The sequence below is a fragment of the Dipodomys merriami genome, unplaced genomic scaffold (genome assembly GCF_024711535.1).
Source record: "Dipodomys merriami isolate MVZ:Mamm:240054 unplaced genomic scaffold, mDipMer1.0.p SCAF_15, whole genome shotgun sequence".
Lineage (NCBI taxonomy): Eukaryota > Metazoa > Chordata > Mammalia > Rodentia > Heteromyidae > Dipodomys > Dipodomys merriami.
In genome coordinates this window covers 29,372,029-29,392,029 of record NW_027202826.1, presented here as the reverse complement: position 1 = coordinate 29,392,029, position 20,001 = coordinate 29,372,029, and the positions used below count along the sequence as shown (strand labels likewise).

The following is a 20,001-nucleotide window of genomic DNA, read 5'->3' as shown; positions in this document are numbered from 1 at the left end:
TGTTTTCTGTGAATCCAAAGGCCCTCAAATGATTTATCACGTAGAATACAGCTCAAGTGTCTGACATTTTAAAGCTTCCTCTGGGCTTCATTTTAATCCTGATTCTTACAGGAAAACAAGGAGTTTATGGGGAAAAATGAGCAGCAATTTAAGAAAAAGGTACAAAAGGTTTCTCTTGGGCATGAATAAATACCTTTCTTAGCATAACATTTTGTTTATAGTTAGGAATTCTGCTTGCCATACACCTTTTCAACTGTTTTTAAAAATAGTCATCTCTGCAAAAAAGTACTTTACAAATAAAGTACATCAGGAAGATTAGATGATTTCGTGAAGGGATTTCTTATAAAACATTTTAGGAACTTTTTCTGTATCTCTATTGACTTTTGACCACCTCTGGTCAGTCACTTTGTAAATAGCTAATCAGTTTTGATTTTAGAAATGTTATTGGTAGTTTCTCACTTAAGATTTTTGGAAAACTGTGCCATCAAACTGACTGCTGGGTTTTCAAAGTCTGTAATATCTATTTCATCCTTTTCACTTTAAAACAACAATGACAATATGTGCAGGCTGGGAATGTGGCTTAGTGGTAGATGTTTCCCTAGCATGCATGAAGCCTAGGTTTGATTCCTCACTACCACATAAACAGAAAAAGCCAGAAGTGGCACTGTGGCTCAAATGGTAGAGTGCTATCCTTGAGCAAAATAAGTTCAGAGACAGGACTGGCAAAAAACAAACAACAACAACAACAAAAATGTGGACAATGTATGTTGAAGCAAAAAAAAAAATGTGTCTGAGGATAACATATTCAGTCATCAGCTTTGTAGAAAATTTAAGACCTATTATGACAAGCATTATCTAGACACCTGTATTTTTATACCGTTTTGCTAAACATAACATTAAAAAGTCTCACCAGTTTTCTGGGGTCCTATTACCAAAAATTTTGGTAAGCGATCACAGGTTTTCTCTTTAGACCAAATGTCTCTGTGGCGTTTGTCATCACAAGGATTCTAAAGTGGAGAATACAGAGATCCATTAGTGTGTGTGTGTGTGTGTGTGTGTGTGTGTGTGTGTGGTGTGTGTGTGTGTGTGTGTGTGTGTGTGTGTGTGTGTTTATTGTGTGCAAACATTTCCAGTTTTTGTCCTTATAAGAAATCCCAGGAAACAATGGAATAAACAAAGAGTTTTCTTTTTTAAATTAAAATAATTGAAAACATAGAAGTAGCATGATGGAAGTTTTAGAATAGCTCCCTATCATTGAGAGTGAGATGGTGTGAAAGGGGAGACATTTCTATATTGGGTAAAAAGCCTCATGACCTCTGAAAGTTTTAATTCTTTTCTACTCCTGACAGTTTTACGCTTCACTTATTTATTTATTTATTCCAGTAGTGGGGCTTGAACTCAGAGCTACAACCTCTCATTTGGCTTTTTTGCTCAAGGCTTGCACTGTACCACTTCAGTGGACACCTCCAACTACTGGCTCTTTGATGATTAATTGGAAATGACTCTCACAGACTTTCCTACCCAGGTTGGCTTTGAACTGTGATCCTACGAACTCAAACTCTGAGTCATTAAGATTATAGGCATGATCCATTGTGGGTAGCTTTTAAAATGTTTTGCTTTAAAAAATATAATGAGTGTATTGAGAAGAGGTTGCACTCCTTCTATCCTATAATACTCTCGATATTCAAGAACTAACCAAAATATAAAGTGTCAGATTTTTATTCTATGTGATATTAAGCTTTCTTGCTGTGCTTCAAAGGGATTGGGATTAGCCAGAATAATACTGTTTAAGAGATACCCAATTCCTTTCAGCTGCTTGCAAAGCTGGATAAAAATATATCTAAAAATGCAACTTTAGAGGCTGTGATGGTAAAAATGACTAAATGTTAGCAAAAGGGCAAAATGAAGGTGAATTACTACTTTAAGGAATCTGCATTTGTTCTGTGCTACTTAAACAATACCAACACCCACTATGCAAGATGTACCTATAAAGCTTTTTTTCCCCTTCCTTCCTTCCTTCCTTCCTTCCTTCCTTCCTTCCTTCCTTCCTTCCTTCCTTCCTTCCTTCCTTCCTTCCTTCCTTCCTCTCTCTCTCTCTCTCTCTCTCTCTTTCTTTCTTTCTTTCTTTCTTTCTTTCTTTCTTTCTTTCTTTCTTTCTCCCCCCCTCCCTCTCTCTTCTTTCTTTTTTTTTTTGCCAGTCTGGGGGCTTGAATGCAGGGCCTGGGTGCTGTCTCTGAGCCTCTTTGTGCTCAAGGCTAGTGCTCTACAACATGAGCCACAAAGCCACTTCTGTTTTTTTTTTTCTGAGTAGATTTGGAAATAAGAGCCTCATGGACTTTCTTGCCTGGGATGGCTTCGAACTGTGATCTTCAGATTTCAGCCTCCTAAGTAGCTAGGATTACAGGCATGAGCCACCAGTGCCTGGCTACACCCTTTCATTTTTAACTACCAAGTATGTGTTACGGAGAGATGGGAGAGAATTACAGTAATGTCATACTGTTCCAGGAACAGGTAAACAGGATCACTTTTTATTTATATTCAATACTGTAGATAGTTGAAGCTAAAATAAAGCTGCATTTTTTGTTATTTTACTACTGTTTTGGAAAAGATTGTTTTAAACTTGTCCCTTAAGTAGTAATAATTTCAAGTACTTAATTTCAAATACTTTAAGGTATTAAATGAGAAGGAAAAATGCCTATTTTTACAATGGCTAACATTTTATAATTTCTAGTAATTAAGATAATTAAAAAGAAAAGATGCTTGTTATAACAACTGGCAAGTTATGTAAACTATCAGTCTGATAGTAGTTTGGAAATTAGAGGAAGGGAGATGTGTTCCAGGCTGATCACGTGGTTATCTGTTTATCATCTACACTTTTAACTTGTTGCAGTGTGCAAACTGATCTCTCACTCTTGATTCAAAACATCCCAATCACTAAATCCTTCAGTGAAAACTCCATAATTTCTACAGGCAATTTGGGTCAATGTGTAGCAATGTGTAGAACAGAGTGTAGAACAGAGAATTTGGGTCAATGTGTAGCAATGAGTCTGTAATTCAGATTAGTCATACTGATTATTGAGCCAGTTTTACCTGCCAGAGAGGGTCTTTCTGATCAGGGAAGAGCTCAAAATACTTTCGAGCTAGTTGTACTGGAGGCAGAGTCTGAAGGCGCAGGTTGGTCCAGGTCTGCACGAAGTTGGCCAGGTTAACAAAGGTATATAATCCCAGCCGGTCATTCCCATAGTTGGACAAATGGGTCATGAAAATACTGATCTAAAAAAGACAAGTGAACTTTAGTAAATAAACTAGAAGGCAGTATAAGAAGGCGAGATTATTTTTGTTCCTGACAATTACTTACAAATTCTTCTGTTAGGATTTCTTAAAAATTACCAACCATAATGTGTTTTTTGATGTCAAACATGCCCTAAAATTTTTATTAAGGCACAATATAGAATATAGCTAGCTTTAATGAGTATTTATTTCCTGGGATTTTAATAGGTTTTTGTAACTAAAAACTAAGTTTTAAATTTAATAGCTGCCATATACCTGTTTACTCAAGATCAGTAAGACCAATTACTAATAGCCTAGCCTAGATATTAATGCATGGTACTCTTATGTTACATGAACTTTTTTTTTTTTTGTCAGTAGTGGGGCTTGAACTCTGGGCCTGAGTGCTGTTCCTCAGCTCTTCAGCTCAAGGCTAGCGCTCTACCACTTGAGCCCAGCGCCACTTCCAATTTTCTGAGTGGTTTATTGGAGATAAGAGTTTCACGGAGTTTCCTGCCCAGGCTGGCCTTGAACCATGATCCTTAGATCTCAGCCTCCCGAGTAGCTAGGATTACAGGTGTGAGCCACCAGTGCCTGGCAATGTGAACTATTAATATTTGGATCATCAGGCATTCCTCGGATTGAGATTTTTTTTTGTAAACTCAACCCGTTTAATTTGGTTAATGCTGTAATATTTCCAGCTAAAGAGTATAAATAATCAATGAATTATTATTGGCATTCACTGTATGTCCTGTGCTTTACATTTCTTAGAAGCTAGACTAACAACATGTGGGCCTGAATGTTATGCTCCATCAGCAACACCCTCAAACCCTTTCCCACATTAACTGAGTCTGGATCTGCCATTATTCCTTATACAAAATATCTCCTTTAAGAAAAGTCTTCAAAGCTTGACTAGATAAAATTGACTCTTGCTATGGAAGCAGCAGACCTAGATTTAATTTATGCATTAAAAAAGCACAGACAATATGGGGAACATTTTATAATAAAAGAAATTTGAATTCAGTCAACTTGGTTTAGAATGTTGGACGGACGTTTTTAGAGTTACTGCCTTAACTAATGCAAATAGTTCTTGTTGGTTAGCTGTTGATAAGGGGAAAGAATTCTTCTGTGTGAGATTCTCAATAGCAGAGCCAACTTCTGTGGTATTTATGCTGCTTTAAAAATAAAAATAATTCATATGATAGTAGTACTTCTCTAAAACATATAAAGACATAAGTGCATAGTAATTATGGTTACTCGATTCATTATAATAATGAATATAACCAGTCACATCAAAATGGTGAGAGAAATGTCAAAAATTCATTGAGATAAATTGGTAGAGATCATGGGGAAAAAGTTATATTAAGAGTGGATATTATATAGAAGAAAATAATTGGTTAAAACTCAGAATAAGAGGAAATAGCAATATCCTGTATTCAATGGAATAAATCCTATAAATCACGTAGGCTTTCTCAGTTGAAGCCAGCTGTGATCAAGAATATTTTACTGATTTCTATTCACTCTGCTAGAAAATTTACGAAATCTCAGGACTTTCACAAACAGGATACTTGGAAGATCATTTTCAACAGCTACCAGAATATTGATGCAGTCATGGAATTGATAAATACAATTTTTACCCTTTTAGAAAATTATGAAACATGAGACTTTCAAGTTTTTACCTTTCTGACTAATTTTTCTAAGTAGCTTCAATTCTGTGATTCTGAGATATTATATTAAGAGCCTTGCTGTGTAGTCCAAGCTGGCTTTGAACTCACAATCCTGTTGCTTCAGCCTTCCATGCTAGGATGTATGTTCCATCATGCCTCGCTGTTGTGATTTTTATTATCCCTCTTTTATTCTTTGAAAAGTTATCAAAGCCCGTGGCAATTGAGAAACTTATGAATATTATTCTTACATGTAAAGTTCTTTTTTCATATATATATATATAATTATTATTATTTATTTTTTGGTCATGGGGCCTAAACTCTGGGCCTGGGTGCTGTCCCTCAGCTCTTCAGCTCAAGGCGAGCACTCTACCACTTGAGTCACAGCACCACTTCCAGTTTTCTAGTGGTTTCTGCCTGGGCTGGCTTTGAACTATGATCCTCAAATCTCAGCCTCCTGAGTAGCTAGGATTATAGCCATGAGCCACTGATGCCTGGTATCTATTTTATATATATATATATTTTATATATATATTTTTAATTTATTGTCAAGGGGTTTTAAGAGGCAGCCTTTATTTTATATGCCACATTTTTCAAGGTAGCATAATAACATGGTAAAATCATACTTCAAATTATATTTCTTCTAAGAAATTCGAATACAATCGTGATTAAAATATGTATGACCCTAGTTAGCTGCTAGTTCAGATTTCTTGCTTTATTTTTTATGAATGATCTATTAGTCAATCTATTGAAGTTACTTGAATACCATCTGCACTGAACAAAAAATGGGAAATGAGAGATACCATAGACGGTGACATGAATATACCTGAACCATTTGAACTCACCATTTGACCTCACAAGAAATATTGCTCTGGGATAGAGTACTTCTTTCCTACCTGCATGACTAAAGAAAATAAAAAGTGCTAATGTCTCTGATAAGACAGGCTACTCAAAATGAGTTGTGAGCTAGTTGATGGCATTGCTTTTGCTGATATTGAGCCTGATTTGCAAGAATTATAGGAGTACTTGTAAGACTGAACTTAATTCTGTAGAAGAACTGAACTTTAGCCTTCAAGCGTAGAACCTTGAAATAAGCCATCTCTTTATATCTTTGACTTTGTCCTGTGCAGTGGTTACAAACGTGGGTTCAGCTACTCACTGGTTCTGTGATCTTTGCAAACTATTTCAACTTTCAGTACTTTAACTTGCTTATCTAAAAGAAAAACAAACAAACCATCTAACAACAATACCTATCCCAGAGGGTTGTCACAATTAGGTAGGAGTGAAAGTAATGCCTGCCATGTAGTAATTGCCTAATAGATAATAGCTGTTACTGTTATCTGCGTCACAGTCATTTTGGAGAAATGCTGTGCATTTATAGCTTCTTCCCAGCAGCTCATCAGCTCATCCTTATCAGCATATCCCCCCCTAATTCTCTCAACTCCCCAGAGAATTATGAGACAGATGTGTGCCTGCATCTGTCTTCAGATCACTTCCTCGGTCAGGCAAAATCCTGTCATCAGTGACTTGAACTTCTCTCCAGCCATCACCCTTAGATTCCTTTGTCATCTCTCTGCTTTCAGTGCCCTGTAAATTTAAGACTTCAAGCCAATTTTTTTTCCATCTAATTATTTCACAAACACATATGGATGGTGGGGTACAGATACAGAGAATGCACAACGGAAGCTATTCCTATTGCAAAGCATATGGTCTCCTCCTCCCCCCCCCCGCCCCTCCAATGGCATGCTCAGTACTAGTGCATATTCTTCTTATTCGTTTCTGTTACCTCACTGTTCAACTGCTTTTTATTGGAGAGTTCCCTTCCCTTCCCTTCCCTTCCCTTCCCTTCCCTTCCCTTCCTCTCCCCTTCATTCTCCAACCCTCCTCTCCCCTCCATTCCCCTTCATTCCTGTCCTGGCCCTTTGGCTCGGTCTTTCATATCCTTAGCTAATCACCCTAAAACTCACAGAAGAGCAGAGCTCAGTGGGCAGGAGCTCTTTCAAGCCCCACCCGTATCTACACACTTGCGTCTTTTTAGAATTCCTCCTGACACCTGCAATGTCAGGTTGAAGTATTCCATTTTTTTTAACCAGTACTAGTATATTTGTCTGTGTTTTTCATCCTATCTGCTTTCAGCTCCATGAGTTCTAATCCATTTAGGTAAGAGTTAAAAAAAAAACCCAGAACTGGAGATGTGGCTCAAGTTGTAGAGGGGCCTTGACCAAAAGAGCAAAAAGGACAGTGCCTAGGCCTTGAGTTCAAATCCTCCTCCCTCCCACAAAAAGAGGTTATATAATTCCGAATGTTTCTCCCTCAGACCATTTTCGTTCATCTCACAGGTTTTCATTTTGTCCGATACAAGGCAGACACCAACCTACTGTGTTTCTGCAGAGAACACCTTTCAAGGCTCTGATGCACGCAGCAAGCCTCAAGCCAGCACAGCAGGCCCTTGTTCCTCTGCTCTTCCATGGGTGTGTGTGTGTATGTTGGGGTCATGCTGGCCACGTAGCAGCACCCTTCTTTCCCAAGTGTTGCCAAAACTTGACCTTTACATTCTGGCGATAGATGGGAAATTTTGGCAGGGGACCTCTCTGGTTGTTCACATCTTTCATGTTCTGGGCTGCAATTGTTGCATGCCAACAAGTACTTTTATTGATTTTGTCACCTTCTCCAAGGGAAGCAAAGAGATGTCACTTTGTTTTTAAGGGTTAGATTCATTGAGTAGTGGTTTATTTACCTGGCCATGTGCCTTAGTCATCATTAAAAAATCTCTAAGGGAAGCTCAGTTGCAGAATAATTTGGCAAAGAGCTCTAACCATTTCGAGCTAGAGATCTGATGATAGGCTTTAAATGAAAGTTGGAGGGGTCAGTCAATTGCTCTCAATTAGGGACAGGTTACAAAGATATAAGGATGAGGTCAATGTAATTCAAAGCAATTTAGCCTAAAGTGGTTTGCTCTTGCTTTTTTACAAATCACATTTATATCTCTCACGTAATTTTCCTGGCTGTACATTCAGAACTGCAACCTTAGTCTTTGTATTACAAGGTAATGATGGATGATCAATTAACATTTCTGCGAGGTGCCAGGAGTGATTCCACTGGATTAATGCTTCACTATTGCCTTAGCTTCTGAACAAATGTTTACATGCCACATGAAACTGTCTCCAACTCTCAGACCATCAATCTGCAATTAATTTTGCATTGTGTCCATGGTTTGTACTCTTCTCCTATTGTCTCTACGTGAAACTGCAAGCCCTCTCTGCAGTGATTTAGAGACCAGACACCAGCTGCTCTTCTCCTCCTCGACGCACAAAGTGACAGAATAATGAGTATAGTTACAGCTTAAGAGGGATTGAAAAGTGATGGAGAGAAATCTTTTCCTTTTTAAAGCAGAAACACAATACAAAAGTTATATTGGATTTTGCCATGAAAATATTTTTATTTTTGAATGGAAAACCATTTCTGCTTCTTAGTTTTAAGGCACTTATTACAGAACCTGATGGAAACAGAGAAAGGAAACTAAATAAGGTGTCCTTAGCTAGGTGCTGGTGGCTCAGACCTGTAATCCTAGATACTCAGGAGGTTGAGGTCTGAGGATCATGGTTCAAAGCCACACTAGGCAAGAAAATATGTGACATATTTATCCAATTAACCATCAAAAATCTGAAAGTAGAGCTGTGGCTCAAGTGATAGAGCACTAGCCTTGAGCAAAAAAGCTTGGGGCTAAGAGCATGAGGGACCTTAGTTCAAGCTCCAAGTTCAAGTTCACTGATACAGAAACAGTGTTAGGTTTTTGAAAGCTGGTGATTGCTTGTTAAGTTTATAAATATTCAAAAATCATGCATTTATTTTAATACAGTCCCTATAATCAAGTGTTTCATAAAAATGTTGGGAGATTTTGTGGGAACTAATTAAGTACAGAAACTTACTCCAGTAAAGAGTACATTCCCAAAAGACAAGAAAAAACAAAACAAAACAAAAGGACAGACATTTGCAGGAGATCGCACGGTAACCCAGTGACTGTAAATACTCATGCTTGATTGGTGTATGTACCAGGGTTTTGATTGAAACAAGATGTTTCAAAAAATAACGCTTGGCACTAAGATACCACAGTGAAGAAGTTTTTCAGTGGTTTTCCTGGGATGAGGCCAATCCAGGTGAAACATTTAGCTAAAGCACCGTAAAAGATTTAACCAAAACCAAGTTACCTAGAAAAAGGCATCTCTGCAAAGATGTGGAAAGATCAGATGCATAAAAAAAATTAAAAGTGTCATGAGTCAGCAGAGCTGATCTGGCCCTGAAGCTGCTTGCCGGTGAAGGGACATACTCAGGTGAGAAAGTGCAATCGTAGACATTTCTAACTTGGGATCAAAGGTAAGAAGTTCACTAAGAGAGTGTTTCTAGATGAGGCACCTGATTTTAAATGTAATTTGTATTAAGTATCTAGGTTTTGTTCATAACTTGTTGTCACTCAGAATTATGAATTTTAAAAAATAACTTACTTATCTGTAAATGGATCTATTAGTCATATTCTTCTTTAATGAGGAGTTATACTTTGTAAAAGTAAATTATTGTAGGAACTTGGCAAACCAGCTTGCTAGAATCAGCATTTTCATTGTTTCCATTCTTTTTAGAAAAAGGACTACACTGGAGAGGTAGAGGAATTTGGGGTTCTGAAATTGAAATGTGGTTTCAGTCTTGAATAACATCAAAATTGCATTGTGACTTATAGAAAAACTTTTGAATCATCATCATCATCATCATCATCATCATCATCATCATCATCATCATCATCATCATCATCATCATCATCATCGCAATCACAATCAGCCTTGACTCCACTAGGATTTTCAAAGAACTACAAGGCTTTTTATAAGTGGTTTTAATATTAAGGACCAAAGTCTAGCAATGCCTGTTGAATAAGAAAATTCACCATATTAAGGAGGATAAGTGGGTAACTGGAGGTTGAGGTAGGGGACAGGAATATCCTTCTAGTTCAGAGGGCAACTTCATAGTTTTCTAAATAGTTGTTCCATAAAGTTTTACTTTCTTGGGAGGAAGATAGGGATTGAACTCTGGACTTTGCACCTAATAGGCAAGAACTCTAATATTTGAGCCATGTTTCCAGCCTCCTGTGCCATTTTAAGGTTAGAGCTCGTCCTCTTAGACCAGGCCAAATGTAGACTGTGGTCCTGCCTTCCCCAGGTCTGGGATTATAGGTTTACAAGTCTGCGTCTAGAATTTTTGTTGAAATAGAGATTTTCCTAACTTTTACCTGCCTGGCCTCAGCCCATAATTCATCTTATATCTGATATCTTACATCTCCAGAGTAGCTAAGATTATAGGTTCTTTTGGACAGGTAACATTTTGTCATATAAAATTCTGAAGGTGTAGGAAGGTATATACTAAAAACCCTCCTTTTTACTACTGTTCTCTAGTCACCTAGTTGACTTACTAAGAAGCCATATTATATGGTGTGTGTGTGTGTGTGTGTGTGTGTGTGTGTGTGTGTGTGTGTGTGTGTGTGTGTGTGTGTGTGTGCTTGCTTTTCTGGGAGTGTCTTATTAACATAAGAGCCATTACATTTATGCATTCCTCTTCTTAATGTATGAACACAAATATAAGCAAAGTGTACAAATAGTTAAAAACTCTTTCCTTCTTGAAAAGCACTGGAGATCATTCCATATTTGTACACAGAGAATAATGCTCAGACTGATTGTGTAGTGTTGTCTAATTCTTCATAGTGGGCTGTAGTTTACTCAATGGATCCCTCTTATGATTTTATGCTGTTGAGAATAACATTGCCTGTATATCCCCTTACTTGTTTGCAAGTATTTCCAAGGATATAGTCTTGGAAGTAGAATTTCTGATAAGCATGATATGTGTGTTTGCAACACTAAACAGCTAAAGGAGTTTGGAAAATGGAAGGCTTAACAAATAAGAGCTATTGGCATCTTGTGTACGTCCTCCTCAATTTCCTAGGGAGAAGGTGGCAGTGTCTCCTCATCTCAAGACCAATGAGTGGAGATCCCAGACCACAACATGAGATTGGCAGATACCATTTTGCATTGCTGGGGAGGGAGGTAGGTGCTGGGGATGCTGTCAGATAAAAGGTCTGCAGAGTATGGGTATGAGCTCCTTGGCTAGCTGACACAGTTCCCTGAGCCATGGAAGCTAGAAAGCAGTGTCTGGGAGATTGGGCTTGAGAATATAAGTTTATTTGCCCTGTACTTCTCCTCGTCCTCCACTTTCTCCCCACTTTAGCCCTACACTGGTTATCCAGAAGAGAGAAGAGACAGAGCCTGGGTCTTCATTTCCTACTCAGGGTTTGTTCTTCCAATAGACTGAAGCTGAAGGATGACAGTGGAGGAGACACTTTACCCTTGAAGGAAGTTCAGTACTTTGGCTTTTGTACAAGACTGGATATAGGGAGACCATTCATTACATTACAAAAGTGACCTGAGGACCTTCATTATATGAGCATGACTCCCCAAAGTTATAAGCCTTCCTTGAGGTTTCTTTTTTTCCCCTGAAGTTGAGAGGAAGTAATTTGTGAGGAGACATTTAAAAGAAAGTATCATATAAAATGTAGGAATAAAAAATTTTACAAATTAGAGAGGGGACAGCAATACTGAAAAACTGCACCGTTTGTCTCAACCGTCATGAAGAATGAGTCCATAGAAACAACGGGAGAAGGGAAATGGCAAAGACCTGTTGAAGGGAGCAATAAGCAGAGCTCCTCCAGGCAGGAGGGGTCTCCCGTGAGCGCACTGCCTGTGTGAGTTGTGTGGCTGTTAGTAAGGCGTCTCTAGGAAAGACTTAACGTGACCCTCAGGATCATTTGTCAGCCTGTGATCACGTCCGTCCCCAGACCCAATCAGAGGCTTCATGCATCCTTTAGCCCCTCTGATTGGGGTCCAGTCAGTCCACTGTTCACCTGCAAGTCTTTCAGGGACAATGGGCCATGATGAGATGCCCTGGGGACCACATGAATGGCTGCTCAAGGTGAGGGACGCACAACCTGTACCGGAGGGGACTTTTGCCCTTACCGCCTTTTTCTGCTTTCAGTAGGCTTGTTTATAGGTTTTATTCTTCTAAACTCAAATTCAATGGTAAGTGTAACCATTTTAAACTAAATATTTCAGATGATACTATAAAATTTGCTACAATGACATTTACTAGAGTTGCAAAGAAGCAATGTGCGATGTTGGGTTGTGCAGTCTCCGCCCACCTGAGATTGAGCCAAAATGACACAGACAGACAAGTGTAAACGTGGAAGAGCCCATTCACACTAAGAATCCACATTCGTATTGGGTTCTTTCCCTCGAAGCTTTCCAATCCACCGTGGAATTGCCTGCATTATTAAATAAATAGATATCAGGCTCTTTTCCTGTCTCATCCCAGGCTGGGAGAGAATTTTGGTCTGTCTACACATCCTCATAGCAGGCAGAGGAAAACCACACAGCTGAGGTTGTTGTCAGTTGCCACAGGTGTATAGCTTAGCCTGAACATTGATCAAAAGGAGACCCCATAGTTTGGGTCTCCTACTATGTGAGGTAAGAGAGGGCAAGTTTTACCTGAGAAAACCATTTCAATCCTTTCACTGATAAGATAGGGAGAAAAGTATTATCTCACAGATTTGTCTTGTGAAGAAAAGAACATAAGAGCTAGCTTCCTATGGCAGGCCCTTAATATCAATCCAATGTGTCATGTTTGCATTTTCAAGGAGCAAAACACTTAGTTCTGTGGTGGATGGAATCAAAGGCCTTATACCTGCTAGACAAGTGCTCTAATATTACATGTCATCCTTGGTTCACAAAGAGACATCTTGTATGTTAGATTCTATACTTTTCACTTTCTGGTTTATTTTATGTTGGCACTTTTGCTATGTATTGTTCTTTACAATTTCTGTGCATATTCTTTTTTTTTTTGTCGGTCATGGGGCCTGAACTCTGGGCCTGGGCACTGTCCTTCAGCTCTTCAGCCCAAGCCTAGTGCTCTACCACTTGAGCCACAGCGCCACTTCTGCCTTTTTTGGCTTATATGGTGCTGAGGAATCAAATGCAGGGCCTCATGCATGCAAGGCAAGCACTCTACCACTGAGCCACCTTCCCAGCCCCTGTACATATTCTTTTTAAACCATTTTCTTACAACTTGCAGATCAAGAGATCTTAATTTTTTCATTTGCTCAGATTTCTGCACACGTTCCTTCATAGATCAAGGTTCTAAGTTTGCTTAGTTTTTCCTTTCATGTCAAGTCATTATTTATTTTCTTATGCATCCTGCTAAAGGTGTCATTTCTGCATGTAAACTTTCCTCTTCACCCTTGTATTGTTGACTTTTATTGCAACGGTAATTTCTCCTTCAGTCATCATCAGGCTGCTATATGCACCCTCTTGCCAGAGAATCAATCCAGCATCACAGATGTGAATTCCAGTAATAAATCTGTCCACACATCACAGAAAAAGGGAAAACAACTTTTAACATCTTTTAAACAAGAGAAGTGAGTAAATATAGTCACTACTTGGCAATTGATGAATAATAATTGTTAATACATGTTGTTAATAGGACTCTGGAGAGACAAAATGGAAATAAAGGAATGGAGAGCAAGAAGTTTCTAAAAAAATGAAAATAAAGGTGAGAAGAAAAAGAAGAAACTGAAAGAGGAATGAACGCTTATTTTCCACAGCTACAGGGAATTCAGTGGGAATACTAGCATGAATAGAGGATTAGAGATTCTGTTTGGAAAAATCTTCAAGTATGTTTGGGAAACAAAGAAACAGTCAATGAAATCAAGAATAAATTCTGGAGTATTGAATTGATGAAGGAAGAAAAGGCTTAGGGCGAATGGTACAATATGGGGATTATAAAGGTAGCATTAAGACCTCTGCAGACTAGTGACTGCCCAGAGATCTGATCATGCATTTCTTTTATGACTCTGACAAGTGTCATGGTACAGTGGGAAAGAAAGTGATGGCTTGGTTGGTTCAGAGCAAAAGAAACTACAAAATTATAGCTGACATCCGGGAAGCTAGCCAAAAGGCAGTCATAGAAAGCAAGTCCTCAAAAGGACTACTGAAGACTAACTCAAGGACAGTGGCCTCTAGGTGAAAGACTGGGGAACATTCTTTTGAGGCTCAGAGTCAAGGAGAAGGAAAAATAAAAATTAGGGGGAAGCTTTGCCAGACATTTGTGTGTGTGAAGACTCATGAGACTTTTTGAGTTGGAAATGGAGGTGGGACCGTTTAAAGACAAAAAAATGAGATCTGATAGAAATGTTTAAGTTAGCAGCACGCTATGGAAATGTTCCCTCTCCTTTCATTTGGAAACATGAATGTGTCAGGACCATGCTGGGCTAGGTTGTTGAGATCACTATACCACTGGAGTTCACAGTTCAGTTAGTCATACAGAATTACAAATCCAGCTTTCAGAATTTTAAACAAAATGGTGCATCACTTCCTATGTAATTCATTGGATGTGATTTCGTTTGTAAATGGAAAGTAGGGATCATTTGCAAAATAACAGAGTAGGATTTCCTGTGCAGACAGATGCTTTTTATATTTATAAAGCTTGAGCTGCTGCTTTTTTTTCTTTTTAATGCTCTGAGAATCTGGAAACTGATATGATTTTTCATATCAAGTTTAGTTTAACATATGGCAAAGAACTCACTCAGACTGTCTCCAAACTTTGCTGTTAACAGTTTCCAACCTACACAGGAAGCGAACCAGCGCTGCTGACGCGTTCCCACTCCATGGGAAGACCACAGAGAACAGTCTAAGTTAAACCACAAAAATTATGTTTATATAAAGCGCAGCCTTCAATTTAAACCACAGTTGCACAGAAAGCTTCAGTTGATGCTTCCATCCCAGTTTTAAGTTGTACTAGCAAAAGACTTCAAAACATCTCAATAACCAAGTAGCTGTCAACACAGTTCTTCAGCTTAGTGGAGGAAAAGCAAAGAGTAGGTTCTGAATCCTGAAAGGCCTCAGTTTAGCTGTTTGTACCTCTTCTACTGGATTTTCAACTCTTGTATAAATAAAACAAGACAAGCACCGCATCTATCAAGAGCCCTCGAAACGGAGAGCTATGGTGTCCTTTGTGCAAAGTAATTGTGCTGCATTCCCTCAGTACTATTGAGTATATGGGAAATAAAACCCAAAATACAATTACCTCAGCATTACCTATGGTTCTGTGTCTTGTCATCACACAATTTCATGATTTTTGACCGCTTTGACTATTTTTTACTTAAAATTTTTTTCATCAGCCTTCATTACCCATTTCTACTGTGTCATTCTTCCTCTCATGTTCTAACGCTGCCTATAGAATATATTCCATAGAATGAGAAAATAGACTAAGAATTCTGCTTGAAAATGAAAGGGTCATGTTGTCAAAAGAGCTCAGTGACAGAAGAACAAATGAACACAGGACTTTTTCTGTTTCTTTCCTTTGGTCAAGTTATATTCTCTTTCAACCGCAGTTTTCCTCATCTGTAAAATATCTCACAGAGCTGGGCACCCGTGGCTCATGCCTGTAATCCCAAGAGGCCGAGATCTGAGAGTCATGGAAAGTCCATGAGATTTATCTCCAACAACCTACCAGAAAAACCTGGAAGTGGATCTGTGGCTCAAGTGGTAGAATGCTATCCTTGAGCAAAAATGTTGAGGGGCAGTACCCAGGACCCAAGTTCAAGCCTGAGGACCCATAAGCAAACAAAGAACAAAAAAAAGACCCTCAGACCAACCAAACTAAAAACCTCACAGAATGTTGTCAAGGTCAAATAAGATTACGTACATAGAAAACAATTTCATAATTAAATGAGGTCATATGGACAAGCACGTGGAGCACTGCCCGGCACAGTGTGTGGTCTTTGGTTTCCTTCCCCTCTGAAAGCCTTGCTGGCCTGCTTTCTTATTCTCTACTGCAGCTCACCTACTTAATAAAGGGACAGAGTGGAGTTAGAAATAGCTGAAATTACTACTAATGCTTTCCTATATAGTCTTTATTTGCTATGTTGAGATGATTTCCTTCTATTCCAAAGTCTTTGTATCATGAAGGAATGATGAATTTTGCGAATATGTGTATCACATGGATTAGTTTTTGTATATTAAATCTCCCTTAGACCAAGGATATATGCTTCTTGGTGTTGGTTAATGACTGTTTAGTATATTATTTTTCTGGTTTGTTGGTATTTTCTTAGGAATTTAAAAATCATAGGCTCATTTGAGGTATTGATTTGTTTTTCATTTTTTTGGTAGTGATGTCTGGTATCATGATAGGGTACTATGTTGACCTTATAGAATAGGGTTGGAGGTGATAATTTCTCTTCAAATATTGACAACAAAAAGATTAGCAGTAACTTTTTTTTTTGTTTTTGCTAGTCCCGGGGCTTGACCTGTGAGACTAGGCATTGTTCCTGGGCTGCTTTTTGCTCCAGCATAGCACATCACTTGAGCCACAGCACCACTTCTGGCTTTTTCTGTTTATGTAGTACTGAGGAATTGATCCCAGGGCTTCATGCATCCTGGACAAGCACTCTACCACTAAGCCACTTTCCCAGCTCCATGGCAGTAATTCTTTAAATCAGTGACTATCATCTATTCATCAATAAAGCCATCCAGTACACCACTGAATTAATGTCCTTACTAGTTATATGTCAATTTAGATTTTATTAATAATCTAGTCCTATAAATTGTATGTGTTTGGTAGTCCACTATTTTTCTGTTATCTATTTTGTTGGTATGTGGTTGTTTATAGTAGTATATGAAGATCATTTCATTTCTGTGATTGGTATAATGATTTCTCTTTCTGATTTTATTAGAGACCTTTCTCTCTTTTTTCTTAATTACTAGCTAAAGGGATGTCATCTTTGTTAATCTTCAAAAAATGAAAACATAAATGACTTTTAATTTTGTTTGCCAGCTACAGCTCATGCCTGTAACCTGAGCTACACAAAAGGCTGAGATTTGAGGATTGCAATTAGAAGCCAGCCCAAGCAGGAAAAGTCCATGAGACCCTTATCTTCACTTAACCATAAAACAACAGAAAAAGCTGGCAGTGGGGCTGCAGCTCAAGTGATCAAGTGCTAACTTTGAGCAAAGAGGCTCAGGGACAGTGCTCACTCAAGCCCTGAGCCCAGAGTTGATATAACCCACCCTCCCCCAACCTGTAACTTTGTTATTTTGCATTGCTTTTCTGTCCTCTATTTTGTTGACTTTTGCTCTAATAGTTATTATTTCCTTTTTCTTTCTAATTTTGGGCTCATTTGCTTTTCTTTTTCTGGTTCCTTAAGGTAGAATTAAGTTATTTGAGATTTTCTTAATTGATATAAACTTCCTTTATAATATTGCTTTTGCCAAATTGCATAAATTTTGGCATACATTTCTGATTTCATTTACATCAAGATATTTTCTAATTTCTCTTTTGATTTCCTCTTTGCTCTCTGGATTGTTAAAAATGTTTTGTTTATCTGTACTTATTTGTGGACTCTCCACTTTTCCTTCTGTTCTTGATTTCTAGTTTGTCTGTGGTTAGAACTGATTTTAACATTAATGGATGATTTTAACATTAAGGGATTTTTTTTGTGCCCTCACACACGTACTCTATGCTGAATACCATCTGAGGAAAGCATATTCTGCTGCAGCTGAGTGGAATAGTCTAGCTTCTAAGTCAATTTGCCCTTTAGCTTTGTTCATGTTTTCTGTTTCTTTACTGATCTTCATCCTGAATGTTCTATTGTTGAAAATAGGTAATTATGGTCTATTACCTGTGTTGCTATTTAGTCATTTCTGTCAATACTTATTTCATGTACTTCGAAGTTCTCATGCCCTGACATATAGATTAATAAATGTTATTATTAGTAACTGTTGGGCAATGTCCTTCTTTGTCTCTAGTGCTCCTTTTTTATTTTAGCCAGATGCCAGAGGTTCATGCCTGTAATTCTAGCTACTCAGGAGGCTGAGATCTGAGGATTGTGATTTGAAGGAATTCCTGGCACGAAAATCCATGTGACTCTTATCTCCAATCAACCACCAAAAGTAGTACTTTGGCTCAAGTGGCAAAAGCCTCAGATGTAGTACTTAGGCCCTGAGTTCAAGCCCCATGGCTGGCACACATACACACACACACACACACACACACACACACACACACACACACACACAAGCGTAAAATTTCTATTTTGGGTCTTGGTCTTTTATTTACTAAATATATACAATCTTGAAATTATCTTAATTAATTATTGTCCTTAGCATATCCAATGGATGCAATTTCTCAAATAGTGGGTTACTTATACATTTGTTGTCAGTTTTCACATTTGTCTCTACTTGATATAAGGACAATCTTTTTATGTTTATTTTTCTGACAAAAACATTGTATAGAGAAAAACCAAAACTATACTTAGTAAAATATTGCTCCCTTTTATCTTCCCATTGCCCTCTCCTCATTTCCTGTACATAACAATTTGGTGTATTTTTGGTGTGTCTTTCCTTTTACTTTTTTAATTACTTTTTTATTGTCAAGGTATTTTACAGAGGGGTTACAGTTACATAAATAAGGTAATAAGGACATTTTTTTGTCAAACTTGTTATCTCTTCCCTCATTTTTTCCTACTTTCCCTCCCCTTAAACTCCACCCTTAAGTTGTACAGATCATTTCCAACATATTGTCTTGTATATGTCACTGTTGCATTAGTTCCCCCTTTATCCCTTATCTCATCATTCTGTTGTTTTCCTATTACTTTTACACAAACTAGTATATACGAACACATGTAAAATTTGAACCTAACCCTTAGTCTATTTTCACATGCATAGTTCTGGTGTGATACTTAACAAGTCTTGTACAAGTAGATATTCAAGTTATTCCCACTACATGAAGTACAAATAATTCTGTAATGAAAAACCTTTAAAAATTGTGCATTCAAGTGATGTGTAAAAAAAATAGATCCTTGAAACAGAGTTCTGAAAGTAGAATGGGCACACCACAGGTCAAATGCGTAAGTAGATTTTTGTTGAGCTTCTCACTGAAAGGATTATATCCTTTTGCATTCCTACTAGAATGTATGAGTACCTTTTTCTCATAGCCTTGTTAACAGAATACTTTATCGTTTTAATTTAATTTAATTTAATTTATTTCTCCCAGTTCTTGACATGCAGCAGAACAGAAATGGTGCTTCAGTATATTTAACTTTGCATTTTTGTCAGTGCTAGTAACACTGAACATCTTCCAAAAGGCCTCTGGAGATGCTGTGTTGGGAACTAGTAAAAGCTCTGTTAGGCATGCCCTCTTGAGGAGAAATGAATTCTGGAAGAGTGTACTTCAGGACAACCAGATTGTCCTTCAAGTTCAAAAGATATCGTGCACATGCAGGCATGGGAGGTGAATGAATTATTCATTCAGAACCTACTATTTCTATTTTTTATATACAAAATAGGACTAGACATGATTTTTTAAAATGAAGGAACCCACAAATTATTGGAAGATGAAGGTAATAGGTTATAGTAAGCAGATAAAGTTATATATTAGGGTTAAACTCAGCAGCAACCACACAGAAGAGACATATCCACAATCAAACACTGGGGTGTTGGGAGAAGTCTATGGAATAGTGATGTGTGAGCTCAGATTTTCACAAAAGTATTCTGACTTGAAGACACAGAATGAGATAGTAAATTTTACTCAGGAAGGGAATGGCAAATACAGATTAGTGAAAGAAATGTCCAGAAAAATTTAAAGTGGCCAGACTTGGTTTGCTTATTTTTTTCCCCATCTAAAGGACTTTCTGTTTATGCTGAAAGCGTATGGGAAGTTATGAGAGGATTAAGCAAGGAATTACAGCATTCCTTGCTTGGTTCAACTTGAGAATCCAAGTCCCTGGGAGGGAATGAAGAACTTTTTGCTATCCTAGATTCTACCCATCATCCAGCTATTGGTTATTTGGTATGGTTGGCAAAAGCTCCAACATTGTTGCTCATTTTGAACTATGGTGTGTAGCATAGCTTTACCCTTCCCTCTGAAACCAAACCAAAACAAAACAATTCCAACTTCTGTATCCTGTCACCTGTTTGAATGCATCCTC

At 38.0% G+C, this 20,001-nt stretch overlaps 1 protein-coding gene across 1 annotated transcript in view; it reads right to left on the bottom strand.

Moving 5' to 3' along the window:
- Positions 1-20,001, bottom strand: part of LOC138827008 (bifunctional heparan sulfate N-deacetylase/N-sulfotransferase 3) — a 131,477-nt gene that overhangs the window by 31,142 nt on the left and 80,334 nt on the right. Inside the window, exons 6-7 of the mRNA XM_070022502.1 lie at positions 3,091-3,273; positions 911-1,007 (exon numbers count right to left, since the gene is read on the bottom strand). Coding sequence (XP_069878603.1) covers positions 911-1,007; positions 3,091-3,273 — 280 coding nt within the window. The remainder of the gene's footprint in view (positions 1-910; positions 1,008-3,090; positions 3,274-20,001) is intronic.